The sequence below is a fragment of the Nematostella vectensis genome, chromosome 11, assembly GCF_932526225.1.
Source record: "Nematostella vectensis chromosome 11, jaNemVect1.1, whole genome shotgun sequence".
Classification (NCBI taxonomy): domain Eukaryota; kingdom Metazoa; phylum Cnidaria; class Anthozoa; order Actiniaria; family Edwardsiidae; genus Nematostella; species Nematostella vectensis.
In genome coordinates this window covers 8269420-8288244 of record NC_064044.1, presented here as the reverse complement: position 1 = coordinate 8288244, position 18825 = coordinate 8269420, and the positions used below count along the sequence as shown (strand labels likewise).

The following is an 18825-nucleotide window of genomic DNA, read 5'->3' as shown; positions in this document are numbered from 1 at the left end:
AAACATAAACTAACCCATCTCCTTTTTTACCATTTTTACAGTAAACTTAAATAAATTTCGTTCCATTTACGACCTATCGTTTCCATGGCAATGGCCGAGATCCCGGGCCTACTTCCACGTCTATAACTCCCATGATGCCCTCCGCGGGAATTCCAATATGGCGGCTTGGAAGTTCTTGTATTTGGGTGCGTTTTGGCTATGTTTTTGCGTATATTTTAGCGCCGCAAGCACCTACAAAGATGGAGAGAAGGTGAGAAAAACTTCGAACATTTTACTTCCTGGCTATTATGATTTAAGCTCGTTTCTTTCTTATTTGTTTCAGTTCTGAAGTTTCTTTGATTTCATTAGTAAGCTTGATATTCACGCGAATTTTCATTGTTTTTCTCACAGATCGCAATGTTTGTTAACAAAGTCGGGCCTTATTTTAACCCACAAGAGACGTACCATTACTACTCTCTTCCAGTGTGTCGCCCCAATAAGGTATAATAATTGAATGAATAATAATAGTGAACTTATCTTTTATCGTAAAATACAAGGATAACCACTGTATATTGTACATAGCATATATTTTAATCAGAGTATCTAACTGTGCAAAATTATATTGCAATAATAATCCTTGCTCTTGACTGTGTTTATGAATAAAATACTACAACAAGATATTATTTTCATAGCTATTGATTCATGTTGTTCCTCAGTCTACTCCACTCAACCCCCACTACTTTATCCCCTTTTCCTATACACCCCGACCCCCACTACTCTATCCCCTTTTCCTATACACCCCGACCCCCACTACTTTATCCCCTTTTCCTATACACCCCGACCCCCACTACTCTATCCCCTTTTCCTATACACCCTGACCCCCACTACTTTATCCCCTTTTCCTATACACCCCGACCCCCACTACTCTATCCCATTTTCCTATACACCCCGACCCCCACTACTTTATCCCCTTTTCCTATACACCCCGACCCCCACTACTCTATCCCCTTTTCCTATACACCCTGACCCCCACTACTTTATCCCCTTTTCCTATACACCCTGACCCCCACTACTTTATCCCCTTTCCTATACACCCCGACCCCCACTACTTTATCCCCTTTTCCTATACACCCCGACCCCCACTACTCTATCCCCTTCTCCCCTTCTCCCATACACCCGAACCCCACTACTTTATCCACTTTTCCTATACACCCCGATCCCCACTACTCTATCCCCTTCTCCCATACACCCAAACCCTAACCACTCTACCCGAACCCTAAACACCCCATACCCCAACCAAACAATCTGCTATATCCCCTTCTCCCATACACCCGAACCCTAACCACTCTACCCGAACCCTAAACACCCCATACCCCAACCAAACAATCTGCTATATCCCCTTCTCCCATACACCCGAACCCTAACCACTCTACCCGAACCCTAAACACCCCATACCCCAACCAAACAATCTGCTATATCCCCTTCTCCCATACACCCGAACCCTAACCACTCTACCCGAACCCTAAACACCCCATACCCCAACCAAACAATCTGCTATATCCTCTTCTCCCATACACCATTACCAGCCCATCACTACTATATTCTCCTCCCCTACACACCCTTTCCAAACCATCACTACTCAATCCCCCTACCTCACTAGACCCCAACCCTTTCTACTCTATTCCCCTTCCCCATATACCCTAATCCATTATCACTCCATCCCCTCCCCCATACCTCACCCCAACCCTCATTACCTTATTCCCCTCCCACACACACTCCAGCCAAACCTTTACTACCCTATATCCCTCCTACCTAAAGGTTTTAGCTTGTTAAATGCATTTAAATACTCTTTCTTGTTTGTTGTTCCCATTATTTAGGTGGAACATCGAAGTCTGACACTTGGAGAGGTCTTAAAGGGAGACCGTATGGCAGTTGCAATGTACAACATCAAATTTAAAGGTTAGCCAAGCTTAAGATGTTCCTGAGGTATTTTCAACTATGTAATGAAAGTACTATTCTTCTCAGCTTCTCAGTTGAGTGTGTGGGAAACTTGAAACATGTACAGTTTGTTGGCAAGCTAAAATCAAATGTTGTCAAGGCCTGCTTGATATCCCCTTTAAATGCCAAGCAGAAAATTTCCATCTATTTCTAGCACAGAACACATGTAGGTTCAACGTTATTGTGTAACAATTGCACAATTTCAAGACATGTGTAGAGAATGTTTGAGGACTTTTTTTTGCAATCAAATCCATGCAAATATTTGTGATGTAAATTGTAGAGTTTAAGGTGGGCGATCAAGCATAAGTTTTTCCACTGTCCTGAAGTTTGACTTTTATTTCCTCTGACTGATACTCCACAGAAAATATTGAAAGTCAATTATTGTGTGAAGTGATGCTAAACAAAGAGGAGCTTGGTGAACTTAAATCTGCTATTGAGGATCTCTACTATTTTGAGTTTGTTGTTGGTAAGTGACAAAAAGTTCCTTGTGTGTGTTTAATAGACATCTTTTTTCTGTGTGTATTGTAGAGAGAATTATCTAATAGAGCCCTAATGTGATACACCAAAATAACAAAGATAGAAACTTACAGTACACCTAAACAAACCCTAAACATACCTTACTGTAATATCTTAACCCAAAAAACAAGTTTTTAATGCTTTCCCAAGTACAAGTTTCACAATGATTGGATATTATTGGTGACATGAATATAAAAACATTTTTGGTACATCACTCTTTTACCTTACAGAAGTATTTTTTAATGCAGGGTCAAATGCTAAACACCCCAAAAATATAAATATTTTTTACCTCCCCAAAATCCCAGGCAAAGTACATACAAGCCCAAAATAACACCCTCTTTCTTTCCTGTCAACACCCAAGCATCCCCTAGGGGATCAATGTTTTCTAGATGGTTATATCCCACATTTATTCTAGATGATCTCCCTGTCCGAGGGTTCATAGGCCATCTGGAAGAAGGCCAGATTCTTCCACACCGACACAAGATTTCTATCTGGAATCATCTGCACTTTACTATTGAATACAATGGTGACCAGGTATGATATTTGATTATTTGCTTTTTGAAATGTTTGGCCTAGAAGCGGCATAATTAGAAAGGGGAGCTCAAAAGAGGTGCAGTACTAAATAGAGCCTTTATAGTTGATAATGTTGGTGATGACTAGAGAATTGTTGAAGGATGTGTTGATAGTGATGGCGTTATTATGGTGATGATGATGTTTGTGATGACAATTATTGTGATGGTATTTATGATGATGATAGTATGATGATGATGATGTTGGTGATGATGGTGATGATGAAGATGATGATGATGATAGTGGTGGTGATTATGATGATAATGATGTTGGTGGTGATGGTGATGGTGATGAAGATGATGATGATAATGATGATGATGGTGGTGGTGGTGGTGGTGGTGGTGACGACGGTGGCGGTGGCGGTGGCGGTGGCGGTGACGGTGACGCTGATAGTGGTGGTGATGGTGATGGTGATGATGATGATGATGATGATAGTGGTGGTGATGATGGTGAAGATGATGATGATAGTGGTGGTGATGGTGATGATGATGATAGTGATGGTGATGATGATGATGATAGTGGTGGTGATGACGGTGAAGATGATGATGATAGTGGTGGTGATGGTGATGATGATGATGATGATGACAGTGATGGTGATGATGATATTGATGATGATGATAGTGATGGTGATGATGATGATGTTGGTGATGATGATGATGATGATGATGATGATGATGATGATGATGATAGTGGTGGTGATAGTGATGATAGTGATGGTGGTGATGATGATGATGTTGGTGATGATGATGATGATGATGATGATGACAGTGAGTATTTTGCAGAGAATGGCCTTATCTTTATGATGATTATGATCAGGATGGCATCATCATGATAATGATGATCCTTAACACAAATCAATGATTGTTAACTACAGTATATACACTGAGAGAACCCTATCTTTTAGGTCATATCAGCAAACGTCACCACTAAAGACCATGACCCTGTCAACTTAGATGATGTTGAGGTACCATTCAAACTGAAACACACCTACAGTGTGACCTGGAAACAAACAAAGTGAGTAATCATGCAGAGTCATAATCCACAGCAAGTTATTGTGAATAAATAACTTTCGCTATACAGAAATATCTTTATTCTAATTGTCTTATCAGTAAAGAGTCCCCCTCCCACCAAAGTCCCCCCTTTTCTGATCCCCCAAAATCCAAGACAATGTTCCCAGCCCCAGAAATCGCTCTCTGCCATGATTGCTGCAGCCGTTTCTGTGCCTTATTTCTTCTCTTCAATTGTACTAAAAAAAAGAACTCAACAACTCCCGTTCACCCTCAACACAACAGGGAGCGGGGCGGCGGAAGGGGAGGGGATGGTGCCAGCCCCCCCACTTTTGAAAGCTAAAAAGAATTTGAAACCACCACCCACCCCTCCCCCCTTTAACCACCGACCACCCCTCCCCCTGAAACCACTACCCACCCCTCCCCCTGAAACCACCACCCACTCCTCCCCCTGAAATCACTACCCACCCCTCCCCCTGAAACCACCACCCAACCCTTCCCCCCTGAAACCACTACCCACCCCTCCCCCCAACTTCTGTACAGGACCCGAAATGACCCCAGGACCCAAAACAATCCCAGGACCCAAAACGATCCCCGAAAGTTCTCCAACTGATCCCGGGACCCGAAACAATCCCCAAGAGTCCCCGAAATGAACCCCCAAGGAATTACAGTAATGGACAACTAAAGGAATGTGTAAGGATTGGCTTTCAGTTCTAAAAACATATGAAACATTTAGCTTTGTTTGTGTTATTAAAAGGATATTTATATCAACTAAAACTATAGTATTAAGATTTTAATATACGACTGCGGGGTAAATACAGTGGTTGTGTCAGAACTTGGGGTCAACTAACAATTCCTGTGATAGTAATTTGAAGAACCCGGTGTGGATAAATCATTTTTACATAACAACCCATAAAAGAAAGTCTTTAAGATAGGACATGCTGCTTTTCATAGGAAGCGAAATGTTAGCGAAAAGTTATTTTTTGGCATGTTTGTTTTCGGTGAATGAAAGACCTATCATATCATGAGATCATGCCGGGGTGTACGCATGACTACATGAAACACTTTCCCATTTAAAAATGTACTTTCCCATTTAAATGTGTACTTTTGCGAGAGCGTTGTTTTCACGTCCTCAAAACGCGGGTCAACCAATCAGAGACCGTCACTTCAATAGCCTTAATTCAACGCGTCTGGAGAACGCCAGTCAGCCAATGAAATGATCTTGAAATTTGAGCCTTCGTGATTCCGCGTTCTTCGACGCGACTTGACCAATCACACGGAATCATTCTTATCCCGCAAAAAGGTCAATACAAATAGCCTTCTGTCAACAGATGCAGATTGCAGGTGATAACGATAATTAACGCGGACTAGGGGTCAGAAGAGATCAAATGGAGAAGATGACTTTAGAAAATAAAAGGAGTAGCCTTACATCTTCAAAACTACGTATAGTACTCGAACTTTAACAAGTCATTAAACAAGCTATTTCTAAAACCAACACCAAGGACACTCGAATTGGCTTACCCTAGTAATGACCTTTTTCTTCTTTGCACAGCTCTCCCAGAATCTCTTTTCGCTATACCAAATATGTCATGTCTTTCTGTGAACAATTCACCAAGTGGATAATTTTAGTGTTCCCAGGTCGGACTAATCATACTTGATCTCAATGAACCAAAGACTTGTGATGGCGCGAAACGAAATTGGCGCCCTTTTAGTCCCGTTGCTTGGCTCGATCACGGCTGTATCCAGCCCAAATTTGTCTGCATCCAAATCAAATATTGTTCTTTTTGCCGTCGGTTTCATCCAAGAATGACCCATTCGTATTGTTCTCATTATAAAAAGATGCAGGAGAGAAATCTTCTAGCTCACGCTGCACATGATGCCGTGTAACACGAGATCTCAGGGTATGGAATGAATTGATAAACAATTTACTGTTTCAACAGATTCGGATTATACAGCAAATCAAAGTGCGTTTTCGAACGCAGAACGTGCAATCTGTAATATAGGTGAACTCGAAAAATACCATCGTGTTTCGAAGCAATCACATACGGAAAACCCCTTTAATAAAGCAAACCTCTAACTACTGAAACATCAAGCACGCAAAATGTTTTGTTCATTTCACAGAGATCGGACATAGCCATGCGTTATACTTCTCGATAGACACTCAAGAGTAGGCTTTGAAAACAAACCGGAAACTGTGCGTTTTAAAGACGCAGGCTAGTCAATAGTGTGAAAGAATCTAATTTTCGGTACGAGAAACACATTATGACGTTTGTAATTGGTTGTTAGAAGACGAGGTTGATACAACTTTCTTATTCAAACATCAAAAGCAAGCTGTTATGAGTTGATTTACGTCTAGTTATGTGCTTTAGGAAAGCACCCGACTCCGGGACAGATGGAGCACCAAAGGTTGAGCTCTCTGTTGGTGGTCATATGATATGAAAAACTGCCATCTTGTAAGCTAGGAGATAAGGCCCGAACAAACCGGAAAGTGTGCGTTTTAAAGACGCAGGCTAGTCAATAGTGTAGAAGAATCTAATTTTCGGTACAAGAAACACATGGCGCTTGTAATTGCTTGTAAGAACATGATATAATTTTTCTTGTTCAAACATCAAAGCAAGCTGTTATTAGTTGATTTATAGTTGATTTACGTCTTTAAAGCTAGTTATGTGCTTTTGGTTTGCTTAATTTTGGGTATAAGTTCATAATATTTCCTACATTCATGTCACCTTCCTGGGTTTACATTCAAAGTAGTGGACTACAATTTATTTCATTGAGCATTTTTGTATATAGTTTGGTGAGCTTGAGTTTAAGCAGGGTATAAATAACAATGTCAAGTAATTTATCCCTTAGGATAAAACCAATCGCATGTCTATTAGTGCGTTCGAAAATGCAACGGTCTAGATATTCATGCAAGCACGAGATCAAGAGACAGATATAGGCATGGAAAGCCAGTGAAAATATTATATCCTCGCAAACTTTAAACACCGCCAGATTACTATTTTCCAAAAGTAGTTGTTTATTCGAGAACTAGACATTTTGTTGCCAATAAACAGTGAACAATACGCTCTGAGAATAAAGCCGATGTTCTGGGATGTTGGCGCGTTCTAGAGACCCCTTTTAGGGGTAGCGATGAGTAAGTTCGAGATTTGCCGAGGCGCCGAGACCGCGTTTTAGAATCCGAGCCCGAGACTTTAAGTCAAATTTCGGAATCCGTGTCCGAGCTTTTACTAGCTTGTGTTCGGACATCAGATAACTTGCTCGAGGTATGTCATAAACATTAGTTGAAAAAGAATAGCTAGAGCGGAAAGGCTTAAGACTCGAGACTCGAAAAAGAGGGAAACCCTTAGCAGTAACAACATAAAACAGATCGCGTTTAACAGAGACTCCGAGAACGTGGTACAAAAAGAGGCTCCACGATCCTAAAATGTCGTGGGGAAAAACGAGACTTCGAGACTTCCGTAAAAACGCCGAGATTCCGAGACTTTGCGAAATTTTTGCGAGATTTTCGAAATTTTAAGGTACCCATCGTTACCCCTTACGTATATTACAGATTGCACGTTCTTTTTGCAATTGGTTCCCTCCAAGAATGACCCATTCGTATTGTTCTCATTATAAAAAGATCTTCTAGCTCACGCTGCACATGATGCCGTGTAACACAAGATCTCAGGGTATGGAATGAATTGATAAACAATTTGCTGTTGTTGCAATTAAATATTGACAGATTCTGATTATACAGCAAATCAAAACGTAGCAAGTGCGTTTTCGAACGCAGAAACGTACAATCTGTAATATAGGTGAACTCGAAAAATACCATCATGTTTCGAAGCAACCACAACTTGAGTAAATAGCCGCGGGTATATGTGCTGGGGCTCCCACGTGCTAACTTTGTCAAGTTGAAAAAATGTAACACCAAGCTGTAATATCCGACTGTCTCTATGCATGAATCTACGATACTGTAGGATGATAATAGGCTAAATTCTTTTAAACAGATTATCTGTTCAAATCTTTTGATTTTTCTCTAGAATTATATTGATGCGCTCTTTTGCTCGACTGGTGCTTGGAATGCTTGTGTGCAAAGAGCAAAGCTCCCTAGCTCGGGCCTTATCTCCTAGCTTACAAGATAGCAGTTTGTTAATCATATCATATGACCACCAACAGAGAGCTCAACCTTTGGTGCTCCATCTGTCCCGGAGTCGGGTGCTTTCCCAAAGCACATAACTAGACGTAAATCAACTTATAACAGCTTGCTTTTGATGTTTGAATAAGAAAGTTTTATCAACCTCGTCTTCTAACAACCAATTACAAACGCCATAATGTGTTTCTCGTACCGAAAATTAGATTCTTTCACACTATTGACTAACCTGCGTCTTTAAAACGCACAGTTTCCGGTTTGTTTTCAAAGCCTACTCTTGAGTGTCTATTGAGAAGAAAATATAACGCATGGCTATGTCCAATCTCTGTGAAATGAAGAAAACATTTTGCTTGCTTGACTTACAAAGTAAGAAAACGCCGATATATTGTTTAAAGGCTAGTCACTTTAGATACATAGTACACTAAAATTTTTACCGGCTTTCCATGCCTATGTATCTTTGTAAATCGATCCTAGACACTCGTTGCGTCTGCAAACGCACTGATTGGGAATGTGATTGGCTTTTATTCGTTCTCCTTGTAATAAATGATGATGTTGTATACTATCTTCCTCTTTCACGTTTCGGTGAGATGTTTCAGTAGTTAGAGGTTTGCTTTATTAAAGGGGTTTTTCGTATGTGATTGCTTCGAAACACGGTGGTATTTTTCGAGTTCACCTATATTACAGATTGCACGTTCTGCGTTCGAAAACGCACTTTGATTTGCTGTATAATCCGAATCTGTTGAAACAGTAAATTGTTTATCAATTCATTCCATACCCTGAGATCTCGTGTTACACGGCATCATGTGCAGCGTGAGCTAGAAGATTTCTCTCCTGCATCTTTTTATAATGAGAACAATACGAATGGGTCATTCTTGGATGAAACCGATGGCAAAAAGAACAATATTTGATTTGGATGGCAGACAAATTTGGGCTGGATACAGCCGTGTTCGAGCCAACGGGACTAAAAGGGCGCCAATTTCGTTTCGCGCCATCACAAGTCTTTGGTTCATTGAGATCAAGTATGATTAGTCCGACCTGGGAACACTAAAAATACCCACTTGGTGAATTGTTCACAGAAAGACATGACATATTTGGTATAGCGAAAAGAGATTCTGGGAGAGCTGTGCAAAGAAGAAAAAGGTCATTACTAGGGTAAGCCAATTCGAGTGTCCTTGGTGTTGGTTTTAGAAATAGCTTGTTTAATGACTTGTTAAAGTTCGGGTACTATACGTAGTTTTGAAGGCTACTCCTTTTATTTTCTAAAGTCATCTTCTCCATTTGATCTCTTCTGACCCCTAGTCCGCGTTAATTATCGTTATCACCGGCAATCTGCATCTGTTGTCAGAAGGCTATTTGTATTGCCCTTTTTGCGGGATAAGAATGATTCAGTGTGATTGGTCAGGTCGCGTGGAAGAACGCGGAATCACGAAGGCTCAAATTTCAAGATCATTTCATTGGCTGACTGGCGTTTTCCAGACGCGTTGAATTAAGGCTATTGAAGTGACGGTCTCTGATTGGTTGACCCGCGGTTTGAGGACGTGAAAACAACGCTCTCGCAAAAGTACACATTTAAATGGGAAAGTACATTTTTAAATGGGAAAGTGTTATGAGGAAATTCAAAACTCAAATAATATTGCTTTCAACAAAAGGCACATCCTCTTAATATTTTGCATCGGTAGTAGAAGGGTTGTTCGAGTGTATTACTCAGTGTGCTTTTGTCATTCCTTCTTCTCGGCCAAACCGGCTGCCTAAAATGTGTCGGTAAATATTTGCTCGTGTGAACTAGGATTTTGTGTATAAATACATGTTTGGTTGTCAAATGAATACTAATTTTTAGGGGTGATGTTTACCGGAAATGAGATTTATAGTGTCAGAGTCATGTGTCGGAACCGCAAAATGTTAAGTGTGATGGAAGGTCAAAATTTTGGTTGATCTGAGCAAAGCTGTGCTATGTTTATGCTGTATTCCTTTCAGTAGCAATTTAAAGTTGTATATTTGTTTTGGACTCTGTTTACGGGTTAAACGCCGGGCAATGTAATAAATAGAAGTATTGTGTTGGAATTCAATATTTTTAAGTCACTTTGTTTAGAAATCGAGTCGCTGTTAACCCTTAATTATGCTTCAAGAATTGCTAGTATTTCTTCTGCTTTCCCTTTGTCCATTTCCGCAATTCCTTGGGATTGATTTCGGGGACTCTTCGGTATCATTTCGGGTCCGAGGATCAGTTGGGGTACTTCTGGGGATCGTTTCGGGTCCTGGGATTGTTTCGGGTTCTGGGATCATTTCCGGTCCTGTACACCCCCCCACACACACACAATGTTGTACAGCATAGGCTGTCTATCTCCAAATTTGAATATTGTGACATACAACATTAAAAAGTGGGAAGGGGGTTCAATGAAAAGAAAACTTGACAAGAATAGCAATAGGCATAAAAAAAAGTTTTTTTATTGGCGGACAACATGTTTTGTGTAATTTATTTTAAAATTGTAGTTGTTATATCATTTTTTACTAAGTTTGTTATCATTGTTGATGTTCACCTTTCCAGCAAGCAGTACACCCAGAGATCCAAGAAGGAAGGAGGAAGATTTTTCCCCAAAACACTGGAGGTATGAGCCTATGTCACGTAACAAAGATTTTTTAGCTTCAATTTTAATTTGCCCTAATAGAAGGTCTCTAGTAAAAAATACAATTTATACAGCAAGGGCTTTTTTTTGTAGATCCACTGGCTGTCAATCATCAACTCCGCCGTTCTGGTGTTCCTTCTGCTTGGATTTGTTATTATTATTTTGGTAAGCAGTTATTTTATTATTTTTCATATGTACCCGTAATGATTCTTTCCTCAACACAGAAAGTTCTGTGAGAAGACTGACTTATTTTTAGTAGCCTCTGATACCTTATCTTTTTTTAAAAGCATTTTCAAACACAAGTCTTTGTTTTTGTTTACAACCAATATTAGAAGACAATTATGTAACGAAATCTCAAAATAACTACCTGAAAAGAAAGACTTATGCTTTACTGACCAAACTCAATAAAATATGATGGCTGTCAGAGGCTCTCTAAAGGCTTTTATTATGCCTTATGTTTCTCATTATAACCAATATAGTAGTAATGTCTTAGTTCTTTATAAGGATTGTTGTGTGTTTTTTTTAGATGCGAGTTCTCAAGAATGATTTTGCAAGATACAATATGACAGATGATGAGGTCGAAGATTTGGGTTCGTATGTCCCAAAAACAAATTGTAGAGCCATTTTCCATGTCCTTGTGTGTATAAAGCTACCATGTTTGGCATTAAGCACAAAATTCCAAGCAAGGGTGTTGTGACCCTAAGTTGATCACATAAATAAAAGAAGCATTTGGAGATCATGTAGAAAAATACAATGTTTTGATGCAAGCTTTATATCCCTGGTTATACCCTCACCAATATATTCCCCCTTTAAGAACTGGTGGTCAAATTTGCTTCAGCTTTTTTAAGAACTCCGCTTAGTCGCTGGCATACTGGCATCAAGTTTTCTGTGCACAGAGATTCTTAACTATAAGTAAGAGAAGTTTAAGAATGTTTCCTGTAACATCACACGAACCGAGGTCCGAAAACTTGTAAGAATACACAGGCTTTGAATACCCAGGTGTTCAGAATTAATTATTGGGTAAAAATGAAATATTTTCAATCTACAGATACAGATGACTATGGCTGGAAGATAATACACACTGATGTATTCAGATTCCCACAACAGAAGAGCTTGCTGTGTGCTATACTGGGTAAAGAAGTGACCCCTTTTAGTATTTTTCCTCTCCCAACAGCTCATTTATTTACATGCCCCCCCCCCCCCCCTCCCTGTCAAGGCCTTCCCTCATGTTTCCTGATGATTTTATTTTCCTTTAGGTGTGGGATCACAGTTCCTTGCTCTGTGTTTTGGGATCATTTTCATGGCTTTGTTTGGAATGTTCAATGTTCACAGGTTAGTTAACCTATCATATTGTGCAATGTGACAGCACAACCAATTTTAATTCAAATAAAAACAACAATGAGGATGTAAAACACATACTATCTGATTGACAAGACTTTTCTAACAAACCAGAGAGGCAAAAAAAAAGAATGATACATGAACTTTAGTTGATATGGAATTTTGTTCGCTTTGTCTTGCTAAGCCTATTTTATTGGTCTGTTGCCAGGCATGGGTCCATGAATACTGCTGCAGTCCTGCTATATGCCCTGACCTGCTGTAAGTATACTAGAGAATGCCAATTGCACCGCCATTTTATGCTCCTGCACAATGCCGAGCGACTCAAAGAATCCATTTCCATTGGCTAATTCAAGCAAGTAACTGAGAAACTTTTAATCAAATATCATCAATAAAGACTTTAATGGGGGATGGTTATTTTAAAGTTTTCTTGCAAATGAGCTGTTGTATTTTTAATTGTAACAAAGGAGTGGTTGATAGACATTCTTTAATCTATGTTCTAAAGAGACATTCATTCTTGTGATTGCTTGCTGAATATGAAGTAATGAGGTTTACTATAAAAAAATCCCATTATCATTTCATATTTCTTAATTTTGTCTCAAACAGGAGGGGCTGGAGGCATTGAATTTCCACCGCCTGTGAGAGCCCGAATGAGATCTTTGTTACTATTAGCACTGGTTACTGAGATCATCTTGAGTGGGGGCTGGGTTATGGGTGACTCTAGAGAAGGCTAAACAGAAGAGAGCAGTTTTTATAGTAGTTGTGTATTTATATAATTATTCATCATTTTGTCTAGGTATCTCTGGCTTTGTGTCCAGCTCATTTTACAGGAAGATTGGTGGAACCAAGTGGGTGTGGAACAACGTTCTCACAACTTGCCTCTTCTCAGGTACAATACCAAATGTCCAGGAATTACCGTGTTTCCATCCTCGTGCTTTTTATGAATGCTCGGAAGGATGCTACAAATCTCAACGTCCTATCACAAGTCGCATTTTATGATTTGTCTGGTATTACATTTGGGTACTTCAAGAAGTTCTCTGCCTTATTTGATGTGAAATGAGCTTATTTGAAACATTTTAACATAATGTTACTCTGCTTCGAATAAGTGCTCTCCTTGCAACTCGCAAAACTAAATAAGCGCCGGGCCGGGTTCCTAGAAATCAGGTTAACGCTTACCCAAGGGATGAATACCCTTTTTATCCAATCAAATGTCAAGATAGCCTTATTTATCCCTTGGTACGCGCAAACCTGCTTTCTAGGAACCGGCCCCAGGGCGTTAGAAGAGCATTTTACAGTAAGTCAGTAACGAATAATGACACTTCTTCTTCCCCAGTCCCTTTCTTCCTTATTTGGAGCATCTCCAACTCAGTGGCGTGGATCTACCAGTCGACCCAGGCCCTCCCGTACACCACCATCATTCTGCTTATGTTTATATGGCTCATAGGTACGTTAAGCGATCTACCCGTAATGCACCGCAATTCTGAAAAAAAGATTGAAGTTTACTTAGCAAAAAACAATAGAGAAACGTTTTATCGGGATCAAATACTCCCTGCCACGATTCACAGAAAGGTAAGGATCACGCATCACGGTGAAAATGTGATAAATTCCGTTTACTAAGCACGAAAATAATCCTTATAGTAAAATGTGCGCTATTTAAAAAGAAATGTCGCATGCACGTTCTAAGTGTACGTGTGTAAGGGCGTTTACTTATCCTCATCAAATCATCAATTATTTTACCTTTCATCCAGGGCTATTACCTTTCAGGGAAATAAATCATTACAATGCATATTTGGAAGCAGAGTCGTTCCGCTAACATCTCAAGCATAAGCCCTTCGCATAAACAAAAGAGCTCTGGCGAAGGATTTATCCTCAAAACGGAAGCGAAACCACTCTATTTTCTCAGAGGCGTAAAACATTCAACTTCACCCTTGTATTGATATATTTCTCTGATTCCACCACGCCTACACAGATCATCAAGTTTTTCTACAGCTTGTCTGAAGTCTTTTTAGCCATGCAGCATTTTCGAAGTCTTTCTAGCCATGCCTATTACATCTCTCTTGGGTTAATGGCCCCTTTCTGCCCTGTTTGCAGTCGGCTTCCCACTCACCGTTATAGGAGGTATCTTCGGCAAGAATTCCGCCACCAGTTTTGATGCTCCCTGCAGAACTAAGAACATCCCGCGGGAGATCCCGCCCGTCCCGTGGTACCGAAGTGTCTCCGTGCACATGCTCGTTGGCGGCTTTCTGCCGTTCAGGTCAGTCTCGGCAAATGATCCCGCACGATTTACCACAGGCTTCCCACCCTAGTTAGATGGTTGGGAGGCCTTTGGAATTCCATTCAGCCTACCTTTTTTCAGTGCATTTACAATGGCCTACAAAAAGTTGTTGTAGGGTCATTGATCGAGGTTTTTAGGTTTGAAGTTTTTGTCTTATATGACTTGGCCTGCTAACCGGCTCTCCAGTAAGTTAATTCGGAATTTCTTGTTTTGGGAATTTCGTGATTATGAAAACTTAAAACTTAAACATATGGCTGAAGTGTCATAATTCATGTTCCGTTAAAGCCTGTCTTTTATATGGCATACAAATCTTCAGTAATCCCTGGGGACAGGACCAGTACTCCGCCAACACCCCTTACCTACCCGTTGTTCCCTCCATGTAGCACTATTTCCGTCGAGCTGTACTATATCTTCACTACACTCTAGGGAAGGGAACAGTACTCTATCAATATCCCTAACCTGTTGTTCCCTCCATTAAGCGCTTTTTACGTCTACCTATACGGAACGTTCCCTCGATATAGCGCTATTTCTGTGTAGCTGTACTATACCTTCGCTACCCTCTGGGGACCTGAGCCATAATCGCTAATATACCTAACCTATTGTTCCCTCCATATAGCGCTATTTCTGTGTAGCTGTACTTTATCTTCGCTACCCTCTGGGGACTATACTCGATAATATCCCTAACCTATTGTTCCCTCCATATAGTGCTATTTCTGTGTAGCTGTACTATATCTTCGCTACCCTCTGGGGACTATACTCGATAATATCCCTAACCTATTGTTCCCTCCATATAGTGCTATTTCTGTGGAGCTGTACTATATCTTCGCTATCCTCTGGGGACCTGAGCCATAATCGCTAATATCCCTAACCTATTGTTCCCTCCATATAGCGCTATTTCTGTGGAGCTGTACTATATCTTCGCTACCCTTTGGGGACGGGAACAGTACACGCTGTACGGCATACTCCTCATCGTCTTCATCATTCTGCTGAGCGTGACCGCGTGTATCTCAATAGCCCTGACCTACTTCCAGCTCTCGTCTGAAGATTACCACTGGTGGTGGCGTTCTGTGCTAAGCTCAGGGTAAGTCACGCAACTTATATCACGCTACACGTGTCATGCAACAATGTCGTGAAATATGTGTCACGTAATGTGCAAATGTGTAAACTTGTGCCACGTTACACGCAATTGTTGTCACGCTTCACGTAACCTTTGTCACGCAACACGTGTCATGCAACAATGTCGTGAAATATGTGTCACGTAATGTGCAAATGTGTAAACTTGTGCCACGTTACACGCAATTGTTGTCACGCTTCACTTAACCTTTGTCACGCAACACGTGTCATGCAACAATGTCGTGAAATATGTGTCTCGTTATGTGCGTCGCAAAAAGTGGCCTTTAGTGTTGGCGGTCTGTGCTAAGCTCAGAGTTTGTCACGCTGCTTCCGGCGCGCTTGTCACGCAACGAGAGAGTCTCCAAACTTGCCATTACATGTCATGTGACAACCACACAGTCCTCACAAAATAACCCAGGGGAGTACCCCTGGGGTCCGTGCCTACCGCAGGCACTTATCGTTATAATTATAGATTTCCATCCCATCCCCAACACGCACACACAGATCCAACTAACTAAACGTGTTCTACCTCTCATTATCGCATTACTGACACCCCGCCCCTTCCCCCACAGATCCACCTATCTCAACGTGTTCTACCTCTCAATGTTCCATTACTGACCCCCTCCCCCCACAGATCCACCTATCTCAACGTGTTCTACCTCTCAATGTTCCATTACTGACCCCCTCCCCTCCCCCCACAGATCCACCTATCTCAACGTGTTCTACCTCTCAATGTTCCATTACTGACCCCCTCCCCCCACAGATCCACCTATCTCAACGTGTTCTACCTCTCAATGTTCCATTACTGACCCCCTCCCCCCACAGATCCACCTATCTCAACGTGTTCTACCTCTCATTGTTCCGTTACTGAACCCCGCCCCTCCCCCCACAGGTCCACCGGTCTTTACGTCTTCTGCTACTCGCTGTTCTATTACTTCAAGCGTTCCAACATGTCCGGAGTCCTTCAGACAGTCCAGTACTTCGGTTACACGTTGCTGGCGTGTCACGTGTTCTTTCTGATGCTTGGCACTGTCTCCTTTTTCGCCTCCCTCATGTTCATACGGTACATTTATGTCAATCTCAAGATGGACTGATTTATCCCACATGGACCCGGTGCAGCCGTAGCTACAGTCGCGATAAGCCAAACTAGATACCTTGTCTAGTTCAGGCATTTGGCTTTTTATAACGCCTAGGCCAATCAGTGTCTAGGCTGATTGGTTTGGTACAATGCCACGCGCGCTACCGTTATCACTTTGACAGTGCAGGAAGTTTCACAAAAAGGATACGAGAAACGCACTTTTTGATTGACATGAACCTTAGCAGCAAGGTTAAGAAATGCTTGAGCTCGCGTGAGATTCGTGTCAATCAAGACTGTTTCTAGCGTGTTAATTGGTTAATTTTGTTATCATCCCTTCAACTCGAAATCTCAAAGAAGACGAAAAGCAGCCATCTTCGGGGACCCAGGGCGTAGCGAAGATCGGGCACTCGCTCCCTGTGTGCCCGATCTCCGCGACGCCCTGGGTCCCGGAGGATGCAGTTCAGCGGGAAGTTCGAGTTATCCGTTAGTAGAATTGATTGAGCATTAGTATTTAGCGGACTTGGAGTCAGTTTAAGTCAGCGGGGAGCTCAAGTTACCCGATTACACATTTGTTTTTTAGTCCTTTCGAGTTAGCGAGTAGTTCTGGGAGTTATCCGAGTAGAATTGATTGAACATCAGTACTTTGGGAACTTGGAGTCTTTTCGAGTTAGAAGGGATTTCGAGTTATAGGTGTTTCTCTTTTCATGTCTCCGTAGCATTTCAATTGTCAATTAAGGTTTCGTTCAATAACGCTATAGTCTGTATTTGCAACTGTAAATATTTATGAAATAATTTTGCCCTTGAATGTTCCAGGCTAGTTTTAGAAGTTAGGTGTCGCAATATACCCGGTGAACTAAGAGACAAAATACCCTGTTGGAGACGGAATGTTTTTTGTAAATCTGTTATGGTCAGGACTGTCTCCCGTGAGAAAATGGTCGGCCGGTCGGCTGGTAGCAGGGCCGTTTTTTAGATGTGTTTCCTATAGAAAGATTGAGTACGTAAAGCCATAATTTGACAAGTCGGCGTTTGTTTACAGCCGTTTTACTGCGATTTTCTATATCCTGCGAAGTCTCGTAAATAATTTCCATCTGCTAAACCGCTTTGCCTTGCTACTTTCCGTCATCCAAATTAATAGAATTATGTTTGGAGCTTTTTGATTGGTCGGCGTGATTAGAAACCATTTCAGAGCTGGCCAATTAAAACACTTCAACGATTTTGAATGACGGAAGCGACAAGGTTATTCAGCTCTGGGAAATTGTAATTGAAAGTTCGCACAATATTGAAAAGCGCTGTAAATAGTTTATTACTAAAACCAATTTACGATATTTGAAGCCCATTTAATCAGAAGTTTACCTATCCTGCGTAGTCTCCCTTCCCTTGAGCCGCTACGCAGGCTAGAGTTTACCTGCAATAGGGGACTTGCGCTAAGAGATCAAGTGACTGTTTGGGTGGCAAACTCGCGCTCGCCCAGGCTTTTAGCGGTAAAACAACAGCAACAAAAAGCAACTTATTCAACGCTTACGAAAAAAGCCAGAATTCCTTTTTTTCAGAAAATGTTTAGTTTCATTTAAAGATTTTTTTTTCGTCGTTCTCTTGTGTGACGGGCGCAGTCATTTTTGATTTTTTTTTTGAATTTGCCACCCAGAAAAGTCACGTGATCTCTTAGCGCATGTCCTCTATTCTACTCCAATAAGCTCCTACATGCAAGGACCTCGCTTTCGCGCTCAAGTAACGCATGACCCCAAAGGTCGGCTTGCACTAGCAGATCACGTGACTGTTTGGGTTGCAAACAAGTGCGCGCTCAGGCTTTTAGCGGCAAAATAACAGCAACAAAAAGCAACTTATTTAGCGCTTACATTTGAGTTTTTTTTTGTCGTTTTTTGGCGTGACCAACGCAGTCATTTCTGTGTTTATTTTGGCTTGAATTTGCTACTCAAAAAGTCACGTGACTTGACAAGTGCAATCCGTTATTGTCTGGTAAACCATCCAAGATGTGGTGGGTTCCCCTGTTCGGCTAAATGTAAAATATATATATATATATATTCGGTATTCATCAATATAGTTTGATTTAGTTTGAATGCCGGGTGCTATATGGCCCAGTCTACAGGAGGGGGGGATGCACAGTTAAAATGAAAGCTTTAGGTGGAAAAAATAATTTCAATGTGTAATAAAATATTGTTATATTGTTGAATGTATAG

The 18825-nt window shown here is 41.1% G+C and overlaps 1 protein-coding gene and 2 long non-coding RNA genes across 5 annotated transcripts; 2 read left to right on the top strand and 1 right to left on the bottom strand.

The window, feature by feature from the left end:
• The first annotated feature begins 11 nt into the window (after positions 1-11).
• LOC5518430 (transmembrane 9 superfamily member 1) lies at positions 12-18818 on the top strand. 2 transcript variants are annotated; one of them, XM_048734096.1, is made up of 17 exons: positions 12-250; positions 391-480; positions 1857-1938; positions 2339-2443; positions 2909-3027; positions 3968-4077; positions 10748-10808; positions 10920-10991; positions 11353-11416; positions 11875-11958; positions 12083-12158; positions 12373-12422; positions 12958-13050; positions 13495-13605; positions 14253-14415; positions 15326-15517; positions 16442-18818. In XM_048734096.1, the coding sequence occupies exons 1-17, from the start codon at positions 158-160 to the stop codon at positions 16641-16643; spliced, it is 1767 nt and encodes a 588-aa protein (XP_048590053.1). In that variant the 5' UTR covers positions 12-157; the 3' UTR covers positions 16644-18818. The 2 variants fall into 2 exon arrangements, with proteins under 2 accessions (XP_048590053.1, XP_048590054.1); XM_048734097.1 differs by lacking the exons at positions 15326-15517; positions 16442-18818 and adding an exon at positions 14958-15002.
• LOC125573568 lies at positions 5614-9285 on the bottom strand. The gene is made up of 2 exons (XR_007314110.1): positions 8978-9285; positions 5614-5667 (listed from the first exon to the last, which is right to left on the bottom strand). It is a non-coding gene; the product is annotated as an uncharacterized LOC125573568 (long non-coding RNA).
• Positions 5787-9332, top strand: LOC125573569. Of its 2 annotated transcripts, none has more exons than XR_007314111.1 (2): positions 5787-5971; positions 9279-9332. It is a non-coding gene; the product is annotated as an uncharacterized LOC125573569 (long non-coding RNA). The 2 variants fall into 2 exon arrangements; XR_007314112.1 differs by lacking the exon at positions 5787-5971 and adding an exon at positions 5981-7588.
• Positions 18819-18825: the final 7 nt, after the last annotated feature.